The sequence below is a fragment of the Melanerpes formicivorus genome, unplaced genomic scaffold (assembly GCF_026170545.1).
Source record: "Melanerpes formicivorus ecotype bairdi unplaced genomic scaffold, bMelFor1.0.p_v2 SCAF_64, whole genome shotgun sequence".
Lineage (NCBI taxonomy): Eukaryota > Metazoa > Chordata > Aves > Piciformes > Picidae > Melanerpes > Melanerpes formicivorus.
In genome coordinates, this window is record NW_027142416.1 from 519,838 (window position 1) to 542,297 (window position 22,460).

A 22,460-nucleotide genomic window follows, 5' to 3' on the forward strand; every position below is an offset into this window, starting at 1 on the left:
TAATGGGGTTGGGCGGAGGAAAAACACGGCCCCGCGGTGCCTCCCCGGACTTCCCGTGCCCCGCGGTAACCCGAGCCTCATTTCCTGGTCGGGGCTCTTAAAGGGGCAGCCCCGGCGGTGGAACAAAGGCCATTGTGCTGCCTGTGGGATGGCAGTCTGGCTCTACCCCGCTCCCCACAGCGGCGTCCGCCCACCCCGCTGCTCGGCCCGGCGCTGACGGTCGGTACCGGCGAGCGGCGTTTAAAGGGCCCGCCCGACCGCCAGGTCAAATGACACTCAGTAAAGATGACGCGACCGTGTCGCGTCCTTCCAGCCTCCCCTCCGCTATGACCGGCCCGCATCGGCACCCGAGGGCGCCGGCAGCTCGTCGGGCCCGCGCACCTGCCCCTGCCACGGGGCACCGCCACCGCCGCTGGCGAGGAGGGGAGGAGCGAAGGCTGGATGGCGGCGGCCGCCGTTCGTGCCGGTGGCTGCCTCCTACCCGAACGGCCCCTTTAAGGGGCGGTGCCCAGTGCCGGGAACCCACGTCAGTTTCGGCCGTGAAACTCCGGATCAATGAGAGACGCGGGGCGGGGCGCAGGTCCCGGCCAGGCCTGGCCCGGCCCCTGCCGCCTTTCGGTTTCTCTCTTCCAGGAAGGAAAACAGCGGCGGGGAGCAGGGCCGCGCCGCAGCCCCCGCCCCTGCCGCTGCCCCGCGCCGCCGCTCCCCCGCTCCCGCCTCTCTCCTCCCCTCGCCCCCCCGCCTCCGCTCCCCGTGCCGCGCGCGCGTACCGGCTTGCAGACGGGGCAGGGAGCGCGCGCGGTCACACGCGCAGAGCCACAGGCGCGTGCGGGGCGGGGGAGGCGGGAGCGATTGCGCGGAGCAGCGGCGCTGAGGAGAGGACTCCGGTGGCGGGGCGCCTCTCCCCCCCACCTCCCGGGCAGCTCTACGGGCCGCGCCGTGCCCGCCGCCGGGCAATGGTGGCGGCAGTAACTTCCCCTTGAGAGGGACGGGCCGCGCTGAGCCGCCGGGCCGGGAAAGGAGCGGAAAGTGGGGAAAGCCCGAGAACTTCCCGTCCGCCCGCGCCCGCCCGCCCCGCCGGGCTTCGCCGTTTTCCTCCTGAGAGATGTCTGAGGCTCCTGCTCAGTGCTTTATCAAGGTAAATCCCCGTCCCTCCGTCCCTTCCGTTCTTCTGTCCCTCTGTCCCTCCCTGTGTCTGGCCGTCCTCTATCAGCGCGGGACGCGCCCGCCGGCGCCTCAGGGCGGTGGGTGCTGTGTTCATCCCAGGGTTATTTGGGTGAAAAGGATTGATTATTCCTCTTACGGTTTGTTTTTCGTTTGTTTTTCCTTCCCCCCCCCCCCCCCCCCTCTTTTTTTTTGTTTTTTCCCCGCGTGAAGGGCGGTCGTGGGTTGTGGTGGGGGTCGGGGTCCCCCCCAATGTCTGTGGGCCGAGCAGCAGCCCCCAGCCGTGGCAAGGTGGAACGTGCAGCTCCCCGCGCTGGCGGCCGGCCCGGGGTAGGTGGACACGGGGAGTCGGCTCCCGTCGGTTGTCAGCGCCGTGTGTCTGCCCTGGGGGAACACGCACAGCAAAGCCGCCTCGTCCGTGATTTCACGGCGTGGCTCTTCAAGGCAGGAGCCGGCGACGCGATGAGCGCTTTAAATGGAGCCCCGGAGCCCGGCCCGATCTGGCCTGGGCAGGGCTGGCTGCTAGTCGTTCCCCGACAGTAACTTAGCAGAAAGTTTCCTGCCGTCAGGGAGATGCAGGCGCTGCTGCTCCCACCAACACTGGGCTGTCGGGCTTGCGTTTTACGGGGTTTTTTTTGTTTGTTTGTTTGATTTTTCTTTTAAAAATCACGTTGTTAGTATTTTTTATCATTGCATTTGCTGGCATCACTTGCCGGTCAGCAGGCAGGGCAGCCGGGGCTGTGCAGCTTGGCCCCGCTCTGCCGGAGTTCTGGGAATGTGTTTCTCTATGGCTTGTCCTATTGAAGAATGGGTTGCCCCGTGAAGTTTCTCCTTCTAAGTGGAAGTGGTATGAAGCTGAGACAATGGGAACCAAACTGAGTTTCCTTTTTTGTCCAGACCCTTCCTCTCGAGGAAATTCCCGCTGGAAACAGTGCTTTCCTCTCTCTTTCCCTCTCCCCTTGGTTTTGTTTCAGTCACACATTTTCTTCGGGAGTCGTTTTGCCTTGTTGCCAGCCAGGAATCTCCTGTCTGCTTGAGACTAAGAGTGCTTTAGCAGTTGTCTATCCCTGCCTGGAAGGAAAAAGTGACTTCCAGACTCTACGGGGAAGAGTCTGGAATAAACAATTATTCAGTTTAAGAGCACGACAGGGTTTTTTGTCTGCTTGTTGTACGTGTGTGTGTTATGGTGGGAATCTTGCATCCTATATGGTGTGAGCACGATTTGAAAGCTTCTGTGTGTATTTTCTTTTGCTGAGTGAAATGTGTTCAGGCCTGCGTCCCGTGAAGTCTTGTGACTTAGAGAGTCAAGCTTGGCTTTTCATGGACAAATCGTACGTGTGTTACAGTATGGCAAAATACTAATGCAGGCCAAATGTGTACAGTTAAACTGAGCAAATCTCTGGATATAGAATGAATTATGACTACTGCATTTTCTAGTAAACCCTGTGGAAAGGTAGGTTGTGTTCTCTGCATGCAAGAACACAAATGAATGTCACAAAGTGAGTTGTCTTCCCTTGTTTTTGAGGTGCCAGTTTGGAAATGTGAGGCTTAATTATGTTCTTACTGAAGTCAGCAACGGCACAGGATCCATAAAACTTCTCTACCTTCACTCAGATGTATTACAGAATCATACTGTAAGGGATGAGCTTCTTAGCAGGAGAGATGCAAGCAAACTTCTGTTTGAATCTTGAAATTATGAAAACCCAGCTTTTCCTTGCATTGAGACAGACGTTGGGAAACTAATTCTTTTTTTAATAAAGTGATTAATTCTAAACACCATGGTCTGAAATGGCTTTTATTTTTTAATGTGTAATTTGTTTACATGCTTGCTGCCCCTTGCATTTATCTTTGTCTGAAGACAGACGCTCCTGTTACTGGTTTATCGGGTGATGAATAGTTTAAAAGGCAGAAAGTGTGTCTTTTCAAACAGAAATGTGAGTTTTAAATGATAGCATTTCTTCACCAGTAGAACCATCCTGGTTAACTTTCTCTTCAGCTTTTCTAACCACCATCCAGGCAAGGGGGGTTGCGAGCAGCAGCTGGATTCAAGAGGAGTTGTTTAAATGGTCGTATGGTCATACAAGTAGGATTGATTATTTCCTCAGCCTATCAGGCTGACTTGCAGCATGGAGCGTGAGGTCGGAGCAGGGGAGCAAGCTCCGCACCCTGCTCCAACTTCACTGTTCTGAAAAGTAGACAAGTGTTGGGCTGCAAAAGTGTCTCTGAGTTTCATTAGGAGCCTGTGAACTGGAAGTGGTGGTGCTGGTAGATGTATTTTGTGGTTTTTTTTTTCCTTTCCTCCCGCAACACGAGGCAAGAGTGTGTGCAGTAAACGCCACAGCAGTTGAGGTGAGGAACCATGGAAGGCTTCAGCAGGAGGAAGTGAAGGCTAGGGCTTTATGCCCCACCTCCTCAGTGCACTGTCCCCCTTATCTCACCTTGCTGGAGATCTATAGTGAGGTTTAGGAAAACTTGGGAGAAGTGAAGTTTTGACATGTATTTAACATCTGGTAATTAATATAAACTTTCAGTAATATCTCAGTTTGTGTCAAGTACTTATCGGTAGGTATGTGTGATTGTATATCGATGTGTGATTGCTTTGGGGCAAGTATGTGTTCTTACTCACATTAACTCTTTCTCCAAGAGAGGAGAAATGCAACACCCAATATCCTGATCTTGCCAACATTTGGGTGTGTGCTTGCTGGGCTGATGGCAATCAAACTCATTGTGGCAAGGAAGTTAAGTGTGTGTGTAAAGAGCTTTAAAGCTAAGGAGAGAAGTCATTGCTAGGGTCCACAAACTAAGATCTTGGGGGTCAGATATGAGTATGAGGCTTGGATGTTCAGTGTTCACTACAACTTAGAGCATCAGTATACTGTGCATGAACGGATAGGCCTCGAGCTTGTGGCAGACTCCAGCCTGAGATGGCCCGAAGGCTTTGACTTTGAGATGACTTAGGAAGGGATTGCATGGTGTGGTTTTCCTATTTGGACATGTTGGGATGTCTGTGTTGGTAGTAAATGTATTCCTCTGATCCTGGGCAATAGTAGTTAGCTGATACATCATCATTAATTGTGCCATGACCTTGGCACTCCCTCCTCATACTATTGGCAAGTGATGCTTATAGCCTCACCTCTCCTCCCTCAGATGAGAGAACTGAGGCACAGGGAGAATGTAAACATCTTGTCAAAGGCTCATGTGAGAGCAAAAGCACAAAGGGAAACAGGACTGAAGGTATGGACACAGATGATGTTTTAGATATTAATTAAGGTCCATGTGGTAATGAGTTATGTTTAAAACCTCACCTGGAAGTTTCTGATTGTTGGGATCTCTCTCTTTTAATACCTGGAGAATCTCACCATGGTGTCATATGGAGGCTTAAAATTCAACAAGAAAGTAGAAAGATCCCACAGGGCACAGTTTAATTTGTTTTTCAAATGTTAATGGACCTGGCACTTTCAGTTGCTTAGTCTGGTTTACCACGGGACCCTACAAACAATTGCACTGCACAAGTGTGGACTTGTGGGGGGACTAAAACTGGGAATATGGAAGGGGATCCGCTGCTTCAGATCTCCTAGACCAGTGCTTCTCCAAGCCCAGTCTCCCTTGCCTGTGCCTGGATGATGCTTGAGCAGGGTGCTTCTTGTGAGTTAAGTTTCAGAGCTGACTCCAGTGGAGATTTTACGACGCTTTCCCTTGCAGTCAGCTGTATAGGCTGGCCCTTGTGATTGCATGGACACGTCTGAAATCAACCCAGAATCCTGTATCTTGAGGACTTGTCTCACTGGTGCTCATTTTGGATTCAAGGATGTACTTTGTAATCATTTTAAAAAAAGGAAGGAATGAATGAAAAAGACTGAATATGTAAGATGAAGGGCAAAGAATCAGCATAGCGTAGTGTTTGAGCTTTCAATCTTAACTGGCTTCCTCTGGTTTACTTAAAAGTTAAGTAGTGCTTTATATCTCCTAATACTTCATTGATGCAGTATTTGCAAAGAGCTGTCTCCCACTGAAGGCTTTCTCGGCTGAGGGACTGTTCAGCACTACATATCTAGAATCCTGTTGCCCTCAAACAAGGCTAAGAATCTGTTAGTGTGGGGTATGTTCCTTAATATTTATTAGCGAACTTGTGTCCTAGGAGGAAGATACTTCTGTTAGTGTCAATGACAAAACTCTCATTAAGTTTAGTGTGTGTAGGATTGAATGGGAGAAGGCCAGTGTTTAGAAGTACCTACTATTTAACACCTGATTAATCACTTAACTCCTTGGCATCAGCTAAATTTAATCTCTCTGAAGCAAAATTTTACTAACAGTGCCCCAATTAAGCACTGGTCATTACTATTCACTGTGTCATTACCAGATAAGTCAGTTTCCTGGGAGGTAACCCATTAAAACGGCAGCACCAATCTGAAATGCCCCAATTAAGCAGAGGATACTTTAAGGATAATTTACACACATATTGCACCTTGCATCTCAAAGTGCCTTTTGGAGGGAGGTGGCTGATAGAAATGATAATAAGCAGGAGATGAAGTCCTGTGCAGTTACACGGAAGTGAGCTTGCTGCTTTTCAGAAGAGTTATCTGGGTCCTTGAGTGCTTTCCTTCTGAAACCTTCTGTCAGAAGCTTTCCTCAATACTGTGTGAAAAAAGACCAAAAGCAAACCTGTGCTTTTGGCCAGCAGTGTGCTTCTGACTGGTAAGCCAAACTTTTGGCAGATTTGAGGGGCATTATGCATACATTTGTTTTGAGAGTGCCGTCAGATGGGCATCCCAAGAGAGACAGCAACTCCAAAGCCAGTGTTTCTGAAAATGTTTGCTTTGGCCTTTGCTTTTCCTATCTGTGAAACAGGCATAAAATGATAATGAACTTGCCTCTGCAGGGCAGTAGTGAGGCTTAGTATTTGTAATGCAACATGCAAAAAATTGTGCTTATGACAGAAATCAGTGACATAGTGATCTGAGAAGACCTTATTGTGGCCTTCCAGTGTCTTAAAGGGTCCCACAAGAAAGCTGGAGAGGGACTTTTTAGGGTGTCAGGTAATGATAGGACTAGGGGGAACAGAACAAAAATAGAAATGGGTAGATTCAGATTGGGTGTTAGGAAGTTCTTCCCCATGGGGGTGGTGAGACACTGGAACAGGTTGCCTAGGGAGGTGGTGGAAGCCTCATCCCTGGGGATTTTTAAGGCCAGGCTGGATGTGGCTGTGAGCAACCTGATGTAGTGTGAGGTGTCCCAGCCCATGGCAGAGGGGTTGGAACTAGATGATTCTTGAGGTCCCTTCCAAGCCTGACAATTCTGTGATTTGCTCCTGGCTTTTCAGTTCACACAGTGTTTGAGGGCGGGGACTGCAGTTGTTGTTTGCCTTTTGGCTTTTTAGGTAGGGGTTCCCTACCTTTGCTAAGCAGTAGGAGAGAGCAAGGTGTTGTGGCTTCACTGTGACACAATCGTGTGTGGGCCAGGCAGTGTGCCCACACTGGATGTGGCTTTGGGAAAGCTGGGTGCGTGGTTCATGTGTAGCTGTTCTGCCACTGCTCCTGGCCCAGGGCAGGAGCGTCTGGGAGGGATGGCAGCCAGATGTAGCTGCCAGAGCAAACCCCACTGCCTTCCCCTGACCACCACTGTTGGCAGGGCTCCCTGCAGCTGAACGCAGAGCAGGCTGCTACTCAGTTGTACAAGGTGAGAGCACTTCTCTGTTAGATCAGGTACGCCTTCATCTGACAAGGGAGGACCCGCTGGCAAGGGCAGTGGCTTGTGGTCAGCTGCTAGCATTGTTACAGCAAATAACTTTTAGGTCTCAATGTGTCCCTGTGTGTTTTGAGGGGAGGAGGCCACCCAGGGCAACCCATGGGTGGCATGTTCCTCTAGGCCAGACTGAGACCAGGTGTGTACTCAGGGTCAGTCTGAGCAAACAGGCCAGACAGGTCACCAAAGATCTTGTGCCTTTAACAGCAGAATTGTGGCAACTGATTGCTGGTATTGTGGGTTATTTTTCAGTCTTACAACCCAAGCCAAATTTAGACCATACTGGTTCTGGTGTTGCTGACTTGTCTTCAGGCAGTATTTTGTTGGGAGCACAGAGGACAGCTACTTTCTTTATCTACTTCTTTAGTAACATATGGAACTCAAGATTCTGTGATTATACTGATTTTTACTTTTTTTTTTTCCCCCCTCTCAAAAAATGCCACTGCTGGCAGGAGAATAAAAGCAGAAAACTCCAGCTGAAGTTTCCCTTCTTTATGGAATGTCTGGAGCAGCAGTAAATAAAGGATTTTGAAAGGAGTTAAGGTTTTCACTGATAGATGGTATTGCATCTCTTCTGTAATGTCACGGAGCTCTGAAGTTAACTGGGTACAGCAATTAAGGAAAGCTATGAAGTATTCTTCATCTGGATGATTTTCCAAAGGTTATTCTGTTACACCACATCCAGGTTCTTTGCTTCAGTGTTGTTCTTGTACAGTTAGCAAGCAGTGTCCTGATTAAGACAATCTGGAGAGAAAATGGGTCTGAAAGAGAGAGATTCTTACTTCTGGTGTTTGATGGCTCCTTTGCATGCAGAAATACACAACACTGTAAATCACTTTAAAGATGTCTAATACCAAGAGCAGCATTGGGTGTGATTGCAAGAGTTAAGTGTCAGTACAACGCCACAAAAAGACTTTGGATGTGACAACCAGGCTTTGCATGTTAAACTGTTAACAGATGGCCAATATTAAATCCAGAGTTTGGATGTTTAACTTCAAAATATGATTAAATGTGGTTATAAATAGGAACAATGACCGATTTTCTTGGTGTTAGGGTGGGGAGGGGGTTGGCTTTGTTGTTTGTTTTGTAAGGGTTTTGTTTGCTTTGTGGTAATTTTTTGTTTGTTTTGTTTTAATTTTTTAGCTAGCTCAGGTAGGGTCTTACCAATCTTGGAAATTACTTGTTTTGAAAAGTCTTGAAAGTTTCATCTGGAGGAAATAAAATTCTGTCCAGTAAGAAGCATCCTTAAAACTGATGGAATGCAGCAGAGAGTGAGATACCTTTATATAGTCTGAGTTTCAACAGAGTATGGCTGAAATAATTTTTCCCTTATGTGTTCAGTGTGATCCTCCAATACATCTATGAACAGAAACTAGGAATGTTTTCTAAATATTATGGAATTCTGTGGAAATCCAGGAGCTTGGAGTTCTACCAGATAAATAAAAGAGCCAGAGATAGTAGTACTATAATTGGGAGGCAGATTTATCCACTTAGTAGGGCCACAGCAAGGCATTCAATATTGGCAAACCACATTTTCCTTCTCCTTATGAATTTTTTCCTAAAAGGTCTTTATGTAAAAGTGTTTTCTTGTCATTGATGGACTACTGTAAAGTTCTGGTGATGTGCTTGGAGGTCAAGTGAAACAAATGCAGCGTTACAGCAGTATTTGGGAGCTCCCTCCTACTTTCTAGGAAGTCTTCTGACTCTGTGTTGGAATTCTCCCCCATGACACAAGTACTTCTACTTGTGGATTAGGGCTAGGAATTGTTTCACCATGTTCCCTCTTGAACTAGAAGTTCTCATCTCCTTGCCTGCCCTGTGCTTTAAAACGTGGGCAAAGCAAAGCCTTCTCAGACCTATCCAGGAGTTGAGATTAGAGATGGTAGGGCCCAAGGAACTGAGGGCTTTGTGGTGAGAGTATTGGTTCAGACATCATTGGAGGCTACCCCCAGCAGACGGAACCTCCTTGCCACACCTGCCAGAAGTTGCTTGGATATTTCCAGCAGGCACTGCTTTGTTAGACTGGCTGCAACTAGAAGCTTGCAGAGTGATGGGGGTGGTGCTGATGGGCCATTGTCGTCTGTACCATTGCTCTTCTGCCATCGGTAGCTCTGATCTCAGCAACCTCACCCCAGCTCCTGAGGACCAGCTCCCTCCAGTTTAGAGCCGCACTATGGTGGGTCAGGCATCCTGGTGTAGGTGCCAGGCGCCCAACTGGGCCTGTACTGTGAGGGTGGACCCACCATCTGCCTGGTGGTGAGGAAATGAAGGGCTGAACTGTTTTCACAGAGCTGAGGATGCCATTCATTCCTGATAAGTCCCAGGGTGCCAGGAAGAGCACCAAGCTGCAGGAACAGGAGTGCTGGTGGGTGTAAAAGATACTTCTCAGCTGACAGTCTGAGTGGTTGTGTCACTGTAAAATGGCTTGAGCAAATGGGCTTTCTGGAAGAGGGTTTGGGAAGGCTATGGGAAGTGGCTTTCAGGGAAAGAAGGTTATGGGCTGTAAAATATTTTGATGTGTGGCCTGAGATGTGTATCACACGTTGCACAGTAAACACTGGGCTCAGACACACTGCAGATAGTGTCTTAGTAAGCTACCTCAGACCAGCTGAGTCATCAGAGCCATCCGTGACTGACCCTGTGCTGCCTTTTATTGCTTTCCAAGTGGGACAAATGACAACTGCTTTGAAACCTCAGAGTAAGAAGATAGTGAATTAATAGTATGTGCACTGCCAATTAGTACAACCAACTGAACCATGCTGATGGGCAGTGAAACTCACTGTTGCAGGATGCTGTGGAAGCTAAAGATGTAAAGAGGGAAAATATTAAGCCTAGCATCCTGTGTGGTGGAGCAGCACCCCTGTAGTTACGCAGGAGAAAGACTACGCTTTCTGTCTCTTAAGCCTTTCCTGAAACAGAGACTTCTTGTCTTCTGAGGATGTGATCCAGGCAAGATAAATTTGCACTAATGTATAGGCATCCAGATGCTTCCGCGTAAAAATCTTGCACCCTGGAAGGCCCATCTCAAGTGCTCGTTAGTCTCCTCCAAATTGTTTCCTAGGTCTCAGCCCCAGGAGCCTTGATTTCAGAACACTAGTTAATTGTAAGTGGGAAGAGAGCTAAGGAAGAATTTGTGTCTGTGACTCAGGTTACTGAAGTGTGGATTGCTAGGACCAGCAAGAGATGGGCTTTGTTGCCTTAATTACCCAGATTCAAATGAAAGAGGTGAAAACCTTCAGAGAACACATGGAAGAGGAATTGCAGATCAGCATTTGAAAAGGGCAAGTTTTCTGGTTATGGAGAAGAGAGGTTGTTTGCTCCTAGGAGCCAAATGTGAGTTGACCTATGCTTTTCCAAAGGTCTCCCAGTCCCCATTATCACCCATGTGAAATGTGTTCCCCAAGCATTAACTCTTTTTCACAGATGTGACAAATGATGTTCCAACCAGAGTTTGCAGCCGTGGCCACAAGAGTTGCTGCCTTCACTGCCTTGGCCAAATGCTGCAAGCAGCCACAGAACTGGCTCACTTGATAAGAAATGCTGTCACTGGTGCATCACACTTTGATTTTGGTCACTTTTTTCCTTTCCTTTTTTATTTTATTTCTTTACTTTTTTGTTTTAAAATTTTCCCTTTTTCCCCTTATTTTTTTTCTTCCCCACCCCCCTTTCCCCCCCTTATTTTCTTCCCCACCCCCCGTTTCCCCCCCTTATCCTTTTCTTCCCCACCCCCCGTTTTCCCCCCTTATTTTTTCTTCTTTTGCTAACAAATTACTTCATTTGCTCAATGATTGATTTTTTTTTTATTTATTTATTTTACTTTTTCCCCCCCTTACATTTGTGATAGGTTGTAGTTGGCTTTGCAAGTGCAGCCTCATCCATCAAAACCCTGAGCATTAAAAGCAGTTCTAAAAACCAAGTTTTGCTAATTGTACAGGAAAATTAAGTATCTGCTAGTTTTGGAGGTAATACTACTTAATAATGCATTTTTTTTATTAAGCAAATGAACTATTTTGTTGTTTGCTTTTGTTTCTAATTGCACTGATTGTTTCTTGTCATGCTGCATCCAGTGTTAGGAGATTTTGCTGCCTCATTTGTGATTTTCATTTGTTGACTGGAGGAAGAAAACAAGCTTCCAGTTTCCATAACTCCAAAGCATTTTCCTACTTTGGGGAAACTGGTCATGGTAATGAGCTAAGTGACTAAACTGAAAGAGGGAAATACTCTCTCTTTATCTGTTGCCAAAAGCTGGCTTCAGTCTTTGGCAGACTTGGGCTCTAAGCGTATAATAGTGTGTCCCACTTGTTCAGGACTTCTGTGCTTTGGCATAAAGATTTACACTTGGCATTTACCTTTAGCATTATTTTTTGCTATTACAGTTATGATTTGATCTAATTACACTTTCCTTTTTTTTTTTGGTAAGTGACACCCCCACCCCTCCAATCTTAAAAGTGAAATATTAGAAGTGGCTTACAAAATTTACACATATTTAGACATAATGCCTTGGTGGATCTTTAATGTAGTGCTTGTCAGAACCTCCTTCTGTCCTCTGTGTGTTATCTTCTATACTCAGTTTTCATTTCAGAGAATGGTCTGGGTTGGAAGGGACCTTCACAGCTCATCTAGTCCAACCCCCTCTGCAGTCAGCAGGGACATCCTCCACTAAATCAGGTTGCCCACAGTCCTCTCAAGCCTCAAGTTGAATGTCATTAGGGATGGGGCCTCAACTACATCCCTGGGCAACCAGTTGCAGTGTTCCACTACCCATTAGAACTTGTTCCATTAGAACTTATTCCTAACATCCTTTAATGAGTTAGTGGTGAGACCTATGTTCTTCAGCTGTGGGCATCTGAAATAATGGAAAATCAGCTGACCTGAGGGTTATTTCTCTAGTGTAACTTGAAGGTTTGGCTTTGCAAACAAGAGGGGAAGCTGTTGTGAATGCAAAACAAGCTTCCTGGTTCCAAATGAAACCAAAACCCTTACAGTGTTAGCACTCCTGGAAAGAAAAAGCTCTGAAAAAACGGGTTTTAACTTGTCCTGTAACAGAGTTGTCTGTATGCTTTCTAAGGTACTTGAAAGTCTCCCTTAACTCAATGTTTTGTGTTTGTTGCCGCAGCCAGTTTCCTGTGAGGTAGGCAACTGTTACTGCCCCGCTTCACTGATGGAGAGTGGAGTAGCTTCGTCTACCCTCTCCATATCTGTAACTGCAGCAAAGTAAGGCTGAGCTCTCCCAGCTCGAGTCTCTTTGGTCCTTTTGCTTGCTGCCTGCCTGGTACTCCCTCTCACTATTTCCTTTGCAAGTGATGTTGTACTTAGGCTGGGCTGTCCGGTCACTCATGCTTGCCCTTCTGACCCTAGCAGGGTGTTAACCTCACAGTCCTACTGTGTGTCCTAAGGATGTGAAAAGTTATGTTACCATTTCAACAAGGCCACTTACAAAGGTGAACTTAAATACTGAAGAAAGAGAGGGCTACTTTCCTTCCTTCTAGACTGGAGTTTCCCAATTCCCTCTTTCCTGTTAGTGGCTCCCAGAGTACACTGTCATATGCAAAATACTCATTCAACCATATGTGCTGTAGCCTCTTTGTTGAAAAGAGGAAAACTCTCTCCCCTGAACAACAATTGAAGTTATATAGCATCCTTAGTTTAAAAAAAAGTAAATGTAGGTAGACCCAGGTTGTCAGCAGGTGATTAGTACAGCAGTGAAGAAAGTGAGAAAGCTGTGGGTAGAAGACATAGAGATAGCTCCTTTGATAGTTTTCATACTGAGGACACTGAGCAGCTGGCCTGGAGTAGAGCTTGGAGTGTATTTAAATGTAAGCATTACAGTGAGTATATGCATATTTAAATTGTCATCTAAAGGAAAAGAAAACCCAAACCAAACCTGGACAGCAGAGCCCAATAAATTTGAAAAACTAATTAAGGGAGTTAATTAGTAGACCTCGTTAGAAGGGTAACTTCTGGAGAAAGAGAAAGGTTGTTTTTTTCTGGGGGGTTGCTTTCTATACAATAGATGAGAGGCAACCAGCCTGAACAGTTTTGAGTGGTCAGCACAATTTTTCTTGCCCACTGTTCAGATGATTTTCTCCAAAAATAAATGGCTTGGTTAGTGTCTGTGCTTCTAGAAAGAAAACATTTACATATACTTAACATTCTTTGTTCACAATTTGGCCCTTTGTTTTTCCTGAGAAACAAACTATCACAGTCTGCAAAGCTCCACCACATGCTGGTGGTGATAAGAGCTGAGGTGGGCAGTCCTGCACTTCAGGGTGGGAGCTTCTGTCTTGATTTCCACCAGGGCTTCCAGAGTGTGCTTCTCTCAGCCCATCCATCTTCACAGCCAGGCACACAAACTGGAAGATAATCAGCCCTGATGCAAGACGTGAGCTTTGATATAGGGTGGCTCTCCATGCCTATGTAGATAAGCAACTGTTTGAACCAAACAGAGATCTGGTATCTAGGTTTCTATACATCTGCTCTAAGCTGTAGGGTGGGAGCTTAGTGGAGGAAGAAAAACATGAGACAGGGAAATAGAATGGGATTGACAGTAAAGGAATTGAGAGGAGTTTGCTGTGGCAGCAACAGACTCCTGTAGAGGTCACAAAAAACTTGCTTTAGAAGATCATGAGAGGCAGGCACAAGGTGAAGCTGAATTGGAAAGGGTAATTTCTCATGGGATGGGAGCAAGGAGGATCTATGGAAGCATCCAGCAATGTTAAACTGGGAGAAGTATGTTTTCACACAACATACAGGGAGGTTATCAAACTTACTGCTAAGAGCTGTGATACATGCAATTGATTTAAAAAGACAGTTCATAGTTCAGGACCATTAATTGCAAAGATACAGCTGCAGTCCTCAAAAAGACTCTGCTTGTGGGTTGGTGGAGGAGTGTGCAAGAGAGAGTTTATTCCTGAGCATTTCCTGTTGGGTGTTGTTGGAGACGATGTTACTAGCTTAGGCAAATGTTTGGGCTGACCAGAACTCCTCTGCTTTGCCATTTTCATTGAAGGCTTTCATACTTCGGTGCTAGACTCTACAGGTACCTCTGACTAGTGGAAGAATAGCAGCTGAGAGATCCTCTTATGTGAATCAGACCTTCTGCTGTTTCTTGATTTGTTGTGACATTTCCTCAGCAGAGGTAACCTGACCATCTGAAACTCATGAGGCATATGTTATGAAGTTTACTCTGGGGACACTTCTTGGGGATTTTCCTGTCCTTGAATCTCCTCTTGGGCTGTGATGCCATTTATTGGCATACAGTACCATGACCTATTTTACTTCTCCAGGTTTTTCCCAAGATTGGGCTGACAGAAGGTGGAAAAAATAATTAGATTCTTAAATAAATCAAATGCTACATGCTGTGTCAGCCATACCTCTTCTGATTGCAGATAAGGAACACAGTTCCTTGCAGGATGAGGATGCGTTTGCTTGGATGGCACAAACACGTCACTGCATGACTGTGTGGCTGTTAAACAGGTGTTATACAATACAGAGACAGTTCCAGCACTTCCATTAACTTATTCCATCAGCATGCCTGAAACCTGCTTTGGAGTGACCATCTTGATTTGATAGTTTTATCTCTTTGCCTTTCAGTACTTGACTCTTCAAGCTGAGAAAATTGAGCAGGAAATGTTGTTTACTGAGTGCCTGGATTTGATATTTCTACAGATAACAATTAAGAAATGAGTAAGCCTGCAGACAGAACCTTCTTGTGATGCCCTCTGTACACCAAATCTTTTCCTTCAGTGCAAGCTGAGCTGTTCCCCAAACTATGATTACCCTGTGGTGATTAAGGTAGTGGGCAGTTAGAGCTAGAAAGGTGAGTTGACTAAAAGGAAAAAGCCAATCCTGCAAATGCTCGTGTGTCCTTTACCAAGCCCCACACCTAGAATGGTGTCCTACAGCAGGCAGATACCATAGCAGCTTGCTGTCACTTGCTTGTCTTTAGGCTGAACTTAATTGTGATGTCTGTGCTGCACAACCTTCTCACCTTTAACTGTCTCATGAAGTCCTGTGCCACCACTGGCTTGGATGGTTCCTCTGGGGACAGGCTTTTCCTCTACTGTTCCCAAGTGCTGCCTGTCGCACCTGAAGATGTTATAACCCTTACCAACACAGTAAAGCAGAGCTGAAAATTCCCAGATGATGCTGATAACTGAAATAATTCTGTTTTCCCAATGTTAAATACAAGGAAATTAGTTTTATGATTCCATACAAAAGTAAATTGAAGTATGTTTGTATACCACATGCAGTCAGGACATGCACTTTCCTGTCCCAAGGTGCAAGGAGAGCGTTAAGGTGATCCTGTGACCAGCACTGGATTAGTTGCCCAGGATTTGTAGATCATCTTTAATTTCTTATTGATACACTGTCTTTTTGCACTCTACTACTTCTGTATTTTTCACTCAGGCTTCAGGTATTGGTAGGGTGCATGGTGCTACAGGAATAGGTGCTGGAATGCCACCTGTGGACAAATGAATAGTTAGCACTCACCTTCCATGTGCTTGAAGCTTCAGTCCTTAAAAGTGGTGGTGACAAGGCTACTGGGAAAAAAAAACCCAGCCCTTGGAGATTAAAAAGTCTGTTTGTTCTTTGAGACGCTTGAAATAGGAGCTAAATGATGTGCTTGGTTTTAGAAAGCAGCAGTATTCTATCTGATCTTGTCCTTCCAGTGGAAAAAAAACAGGTGAGGGTTTGATAATCTTTATCAAAGTACAGTGGTAAACTCAGAGTGGTTTGGATTGTTAATGGAAAGTCCTTTAACTCTGATTTCTTGCCAGTGTGTCAGATGAAAGGAGAGTCTTAGCCCACCTTCTTTCCCACCGCGGCTGGCTTGCCTTGGATCTGCCTAAAATGAAAAGGCAGCGCACAGATCCCAGCGTGCAGAAGTAGCAGGCTGCTTATGCGGCCAGGTCATTAACTTCCTTCCCTCCATTTTCCATTCCAGGTCCTGCTGCTGTCCATTGTCAATTATTCTGGCTGTGGGCTCATTAAGAAGCCCTAAACACCAAGCATTTTCCAGGCATGAGTAATTTGTGGCAAGATGTTTGTTTTTTACCCCTGGCTAACTAGAGTGGAGCCTTCTCCTGGTTTGCTCCTTTGTCTGCTTTGTCATTTCCCTTTTCACAGGGTGAGAGTACTCTCCCTAAACCCTGCTCTATTTGTTGCTGGGAGGTGCATGCAGTAGGTCATGGACTAATATGGTCAGCTGTACTGTAACATATTTTCTTTTGAAGTACAGTGGGATTTGGCACCATAAGAGGTGAGGCTCTTTAAGCAGGTATATGAAGAGTCCTGCTCTAGTTGTGGTGAGGCAAGTGTGACTTGAGCAAGGAGCCTGGGTCTTCATCCCAGGTTAAGCCTCCTACTTCCTGAATTTTTCTATGGTGTGGCTGTATGATATTTTCATACTGTCCTTCCCTGCCTCCAGCAGTGTCTCTGTGAAGGAGTATTTGTCCATGTCTGACTTTGGGATGCTGTAAAGCTCATTACTTCTCCCTGGGTTTTTAAAGGCACTACAAAAGCTCACCATCAGCATTTTGCTGAAGGAGTAGTTCAGTGAGGTTCTTAATTCAAGATAAGGCGGTGGCACCCTGAAAGATCTTGTGCCACCCTTCCCTTTCCTCTTCCTGTGGGCTGGCACAAATGTTTGGGCGGATGTGAATTTGATAGGGCAGAGATCTGAATTAAAATGGACAGCTTGTGCTAGCACAAGGCAGGGCATGGTGTGGAGGTGGGAACAAGGATCTGGGAACATGAGGAGGGCAGGGCACGTTTTTTAGTGGCTGTGCCAGTTGATCTGGGATTAACGCACTGATGAAACTGAATAAAACTTTGGCCAGATCTGTGTTACCTGACATCAAAACCCAAAGCTGTTCAAGACTTAACACTCACTTTCTTTACAAGAACTGTCCCTTCAGGCTAGATAGAGTAGCTACAGGAACAGTGGTCACTGGTTCAGCAAAACATGGTGGGTCTTGCACCAAGAAGATTTCTCTGCCTTTTTTTTTAATGCCAGTAGACAGCAAGGATCTGAAGAAACAAGGTTTGCTCTTCTAGTGTGAAGAATAGAGCTGTTGCCTGGAGGTATGAGTGAGTCTTCTGGTATCAGTGTGAGGCCCCACTGCTGTCACCTGCAGCCTTCCAACCACACTGTGGCTTGCTTTGCAGTTCTGAACATACTTTGACCGTGCCATTTAGGTTTGACTGTGGGAGAACACTGCTTGTGTTGTACACTTGCATGTGTTGAGGCTTCTGAGATAGACTGGCTGAATGCCAGCCCCCCTACTTTCATTGCAGATTTATGCTGTTCAGTTCTGCTGATGCTGGCAGAAGGTCTGGACCTGTTTAACCATGCAGCAAAGCATGAAGCCTTTCTGGGTCAGGGGAGGAAGTTCATCCTGAGTGCCTAATCTAGAGGTCATTTCAGAGTTTCAATTATCTATTAAAATTATGTTCTTAAGACATAAAAATATGGAAATGACCCATCCAGTCCATAAATTCCAGCTCTTTGTGAGCCACATTCACCACATCTTTTCTGGGAACTTGGTATACATGCCCTCTATATGGTGTGAAAGGTATCCGTGGCATTCTTTCTGTAGCAAACTAGGTCAGGTCATGGATCTTGTTTTATTTTCCTTGTGGCCTTGCAACATGGTTATAAAAATATACCAGCCTGGCACATGCACCCTGGAGAGGGAGGATAGACTTGGGCTAAAGGTACTGTATGAAGATACTAGAGGTTGTAGTTCAGTCCCTGCTTTGCCACCATGTACTCTGTGACCTTGAAGTCATTTAATGTGATTGGCCCTCCATAAAGCATTGACACCTAGCAAAATGGGAGTCAGTTCATGGGTGAAAACTGCTTGTGCCTCTCTAGTACAAATAATAATGATCTTGCCCTAACCCCTTGCTAGGGTGGTGAATATTGTGGGATTATTTGCAATAGGATGCTGAGTTGAACAGTACTGAAGTATGATTTTGGGTAGTTGGCCCCTTTGTTTGCCTTTTTTCCCCCTCTTCTGTTTTAAACCTTATCTGAAGAACTCCTGAAAATCTCACTTTGTTGATTGATGCATGAGACTGAACCATGGCTAGGATAATCAACTTAAAATGTAAAGAAAAATCATATTAATATCTGCACAGTTGTAGAACTGCCAAGCTATCAATTTGATATCATCCCCATATTGGTGATTTGGGTAGATTTTACTGAAAGGATTCCTTCCAGCTGATAGCAACTTAGATGGTTGTTGTACTGAAGACTTGAAAAATTCTCCTCCCTTCTCCAACATTACTTGAAAAACTAAAGAAACTTTTGCAGCTACAAGAGGGAAGAAGTTGCTGTTCAAGACAGAAGTACTTACTAGATATTAAAATCAGGCCCAATAAAACAAGACTGTCATCTGTGTGCTCCACTGAGTTCAAGAGGATTTGTCTGAAGCCTGCAATAGCAACTGAGCAAGAGATAACTGATGAAGGAAAACTCCATTAGTCAGTGGCACTGACCATAATGAAAGCTAGTCAAGAAGCGTTTTATCACACAGTTAACGTCTCTACTTTGAATTAATTTTTGAAAGTTTGAACATGAGGGGAAAAAATGTCTTTGGTTTAAGAAAAGCAACAACAACTAAACCCTTCTGTGTCTGGTCAGGGACTTCTTAACAGTATCAGTGTTGTTTTGGTTTTTTTTTTTCTAATTCCTATTAGCTTTTATTTTGAGATAGTGTCTTAAAATGCAGAATGATTTAGCATTTCAGAACTACATAATTCATTTGTCTTTTCCTGACTCAGCTTGATGAATTTGGCTGAAACAATACTTTTCCCTCAGAATACAAACGTGTTTTCTAACAAGGATGGTTTCTGTTCAGCAGATGATGGAGCCAACAGCAACAAAAATAGGAAATGATGGTACAAAGTAGCAGTGCCTTCCTGCCTTCCTGCCTTCCTGCCTTCCTGCCTTCCTGCCTTCCTGCCTTCCTGCCTTCCTGCCTTCCTGCCTTCCTGCCTTCCTGCCTTCCTGCCTTCCTGCCTTCCTGCCTTCCTGCCTTCCTGCCTTCCTGCCTTCCTGCCTTCCTGCCTTCCTGCCTTCCTGCCTTCCTGCCTTCCTGCCTTCCTGCCTTCCTGCCTTCCTGCCTTCCTGCCTTCCTGCCTTCCTGCCTTCCTGCCTTCCTGCCTTCCTGCCTTCCTGCCTTCCTGCCTTCCTGCCTTCCTGCCTTCCTGCCTTCCTGCCTTCCTGCCTTCCTGCCTTCCTGCCTTCCTGCCTTCCTGCCTTCCTGCCTTCCTGCCTTCCTGCCTTCCTGCCTTCCTGCCTTCCTGCCTTCCTGCCTTCCTGCCTTCCTGCCTTCCTGCCTTCCTGCCTTCCTGCCTTCCTGCCTTCCTGCCTTCCTGCCTTCCTGCCTTCCTGCCTTCCTGCCTTCCTGCCTTCCTGCCTTCCTGCCTTCCTGCCTTCCTGCCTTCCTGCCTTCCTGCCTTCCTGCCTTCCTGCCTTCCTGCCTTCCTGCCTTCCTGCCTTCCTGCCTTCCTGCCTTCCTGCCTTCCTGCCTCGTTAGAAGCCATGAGCAGAGTCCATTGCATGTTGTTAATCTGTGTTTCATTTACATCCTAGCCATGATGCCTGCCTGGCAGGCACATAACAGACCCTCCAAATTTTTTTGTCCTTGACCTACCCACTCAACTGCCTCTCCATACTGCCTGTCCAGTCTCCAGTAATGCTGGTGACTGCCTAAAACTCTACAGATGCTCTAGTTTTTGAGCCTGTGTGATGTCTGTGTCTGACAGGTGGCCTGGTTGGGGCGGGAGGCTACTCTGTAACCATTCTCACTCCCAACTAGTGGATGGCACTGATGCTGTTGCCGCTTTGCAGCTGCAAGAGGTGATTTGCTGTCTGATTTCCAGTATCTTCCCCTGCTCTGGCTCAAGAGTTTGCATCTTGAGGCTCAACAGATTCTAAGGCTGACCTTGCCTGGATGAGTCATCCTGTCTTTTTGATGTGTGTACACTACTGATGAACAAGAGAGGAGGCAGGGATACTTGCTGGTTGTGATACAAGGCTGCTTTCCACTGCCTTGTCTCAGTTCATCAGGTGGACTCACCTTTTCCTCACAAAACTCTGTTTTGCTTGTAAGTTGGAAAACTAACTGGGCTCACATACTGAGGAAGAGTTTCTGCCCCACTCACCCCCTGCAAAATCTAAACCATTCAGATTCTCTGACAAGTATAACATTGATGCAGGAGCTACTTCATTAGTTTGGTCCACTGCTATCCCCATGTCATCCAGGCATGTGGCTATTCATTTATTACCATTCCCTTATATGTACTATGTTTGGAAGAAATCTCCACTTTTTGTAAAATCCCTTTCAGATTTATTTGAAGTGCTTGTCTGTCTGTGTTTTTGTCTGTTGTTCTATCTCAGATTTCCTCTTTCTTCTGCCACCCCTTGCTGAACACTCTGCACCATACAAATGTACCTAGGTGCCAAAATAGAATCATAGAATCCTCAGGGATGAAAGGGACCCCAAGGAGCATCTAATTCCAACCCCCCTGACATGGGCAGGGATACTTCCCAGTAGATCAGGTTGCCCAGAGCCACATCCAGCCTGGCCTTAGAAACTTCCAGAGATGGGGTTTCCACCACCTCTTTGGACAACCTATTTCAGTGTCTCACCACCTTATGGTGAAGAACTTCTTCCTAATGTCTAAGTAGAGTGGTAGTACTAGTAGAGGAACTGTTCAGCATGGACTGAGTGGATGTCAGTGAAGAAGTCCAATGCTGAGTATGTTAGTTTTGTTTGACTTAAAAAAGGAAAGAAGCTTTAGCTAGAACAGTTCCTATGAGTTGATAGTCATGAGCTCTTGGAACACTGTAATCACCAGAGAGGACTCCTAAATATCTGAAAGTGAAATGTAAAATTTGTGTGAAAGTAAATTACATAAGAATGGAAATTCTTGATGTAGAAACACTAGTCCTGCTGAATGACTGCCCTCTGCCCTCTCTGGTTCTCTGAACTAAGTCCTGCTAGTGCTGCTGTGTCACTGCTAGTGTGGTTTCTCAGCTCTGTTAAGTGAGAGCAGCTCTGACCTGAGAGTCAGCTCCCAGGGATTACTCCTTTCCTTTTCCTTTACTAGGCCCAAATGGTCAATGTTTACCACCCTGTTTGAGGACAGGTACTTTCCAAGCTGCAGCAGCTGTTGGTGCAGAATCTACAGACCTCTTAGTTTTTTTTGAGCAGCTGGACAGAAGATTTTGGAGATGCTCCTGCTGGGCTTACTGAAGTTTGAGCGTATTTTTTAAAATATTATTTGATCCATCCATAAATGAGATCAGCTCAAGCAATGTTATTGTGCAATTTTAACTTGAGACCAGTACAGCAGACAAGGAAAGGTGTGTTTGTGTGGGAGGATGTTCTCAGCCCTGTAAATAGTAATCTCTAACTCTTTGCAGGTCACTCATTTCTTTCTTCTCCCAAAGATTTTTCCTGCATGTTTCACTGGTGAGATGAGGTTTTCTTTGGAAGTTAGGTGCCAATTTCAGCTTCACTTGGAAGTTTTATGAAAAGGTGGTTGAAGTGCTGGGGAGGAAGATCTATTTGAGCATCTTCCCCTGCTTGTGGAGTATCACTGTGAAGAACTGCACGTTCTTAAATGCATTGAGGAAGGGCAGGGGATTAAGTTCCTGGAAGAGTTTTCTTTCCCTGGGAGACCCCTGAGGAGTTTTGCTTGCACTTGTAGCCACTTTGTGGTGAGTACAAATGCACCTCTCTCTGCACTTCTTGGAACTGGGGCTTGTTCACTACTTAAACCTCAAGTAGTGGTGTTGTGTGTTTTTGTGTACCCCTCCTGACTCCCACGATCCTGTGGTTATGGTGGATTTTTGGCCACCTATGGTCTGAAGCACAGTTGCTGAGGACTCTCTCTGTATAAGAATAGCAGATTAGAAAATGAGAGGTCGAGAGGCTCAAACAGCTTCCTGAAAGTGTGGGAGTACAGGCCAGAGAAAGGAAGAGAAATCTTTTTGAAGCTGTATCAGTGCTTTACACGGACAAGAATAGCAGGCAGAGCGTATTGACATGGGAGCCTGAGGATAGATGTGGTCATGTAGCACAGCCTTAATGCTGTAAAAATCACCACCATCTACTAATGAAGCAGATTTTTCCAGCATGAGTGCAGTTTGACCAGTATGGCCCTGTCCACAGTCCTCACTTCTGCTGGCACAGCTGCATTAGTCAGACCTGATGGATCTGGGTAGCCTGCACGTGTCTGTGCTGTACGTGCAGCCCTTCCAAATGCCACAGAGGAGGTGTGGGAAGCAGCTCAGAGCATGTCCTGGGATGTGTACTGCCCCTGTCAGGAGACAGCAGTTAGCTGGGTGTTCTCTTGCCAATCTGTCATAGGTATGGTTCATGCTTAGGTACTGGTCCACTGGTGCATGGATCCTTCCTCCAGCTCCTACAAGCTTCTTCCTAAGAAGGGTTAACAGTAGTGGGTGGTAACTAGGACCTGAGTCCTTGGTGGAGTGGAGGCCTAGCTTTTATTTCATGTTTCAGCCTCAGTTTCCA

The 22,460-nt window shown here is 46.1% G+C and overlaps 1 protein-coding gene across 2 annotated transcripts in view; it reads left to right on the forward strand.

Annotated features, from left to right (window-relative positions):
- The first annotated feature begins 623 nt into the window (after positions 1-623).
- Positions 624-22,460, forward strand: part of ETV6 (ETS variant transcription factor 6) — a 155,237-nt gene continuing 133,400 nt past the window's right edge. For both annotated transcript variants that reach the window (XM_068162376.1, XM_068162377.1), the window contains exon 1: positions 624-1,138. In XM_068162376.1, the coding sequence (XP_068018477.1) occupies positions 1,106-1,138 (33 nt within the window). In that variant the 5' untranslated portion in view covers positions 624-1,105. The remainder of the gene's footprint in view (positions 1,139-22,460) is intronic.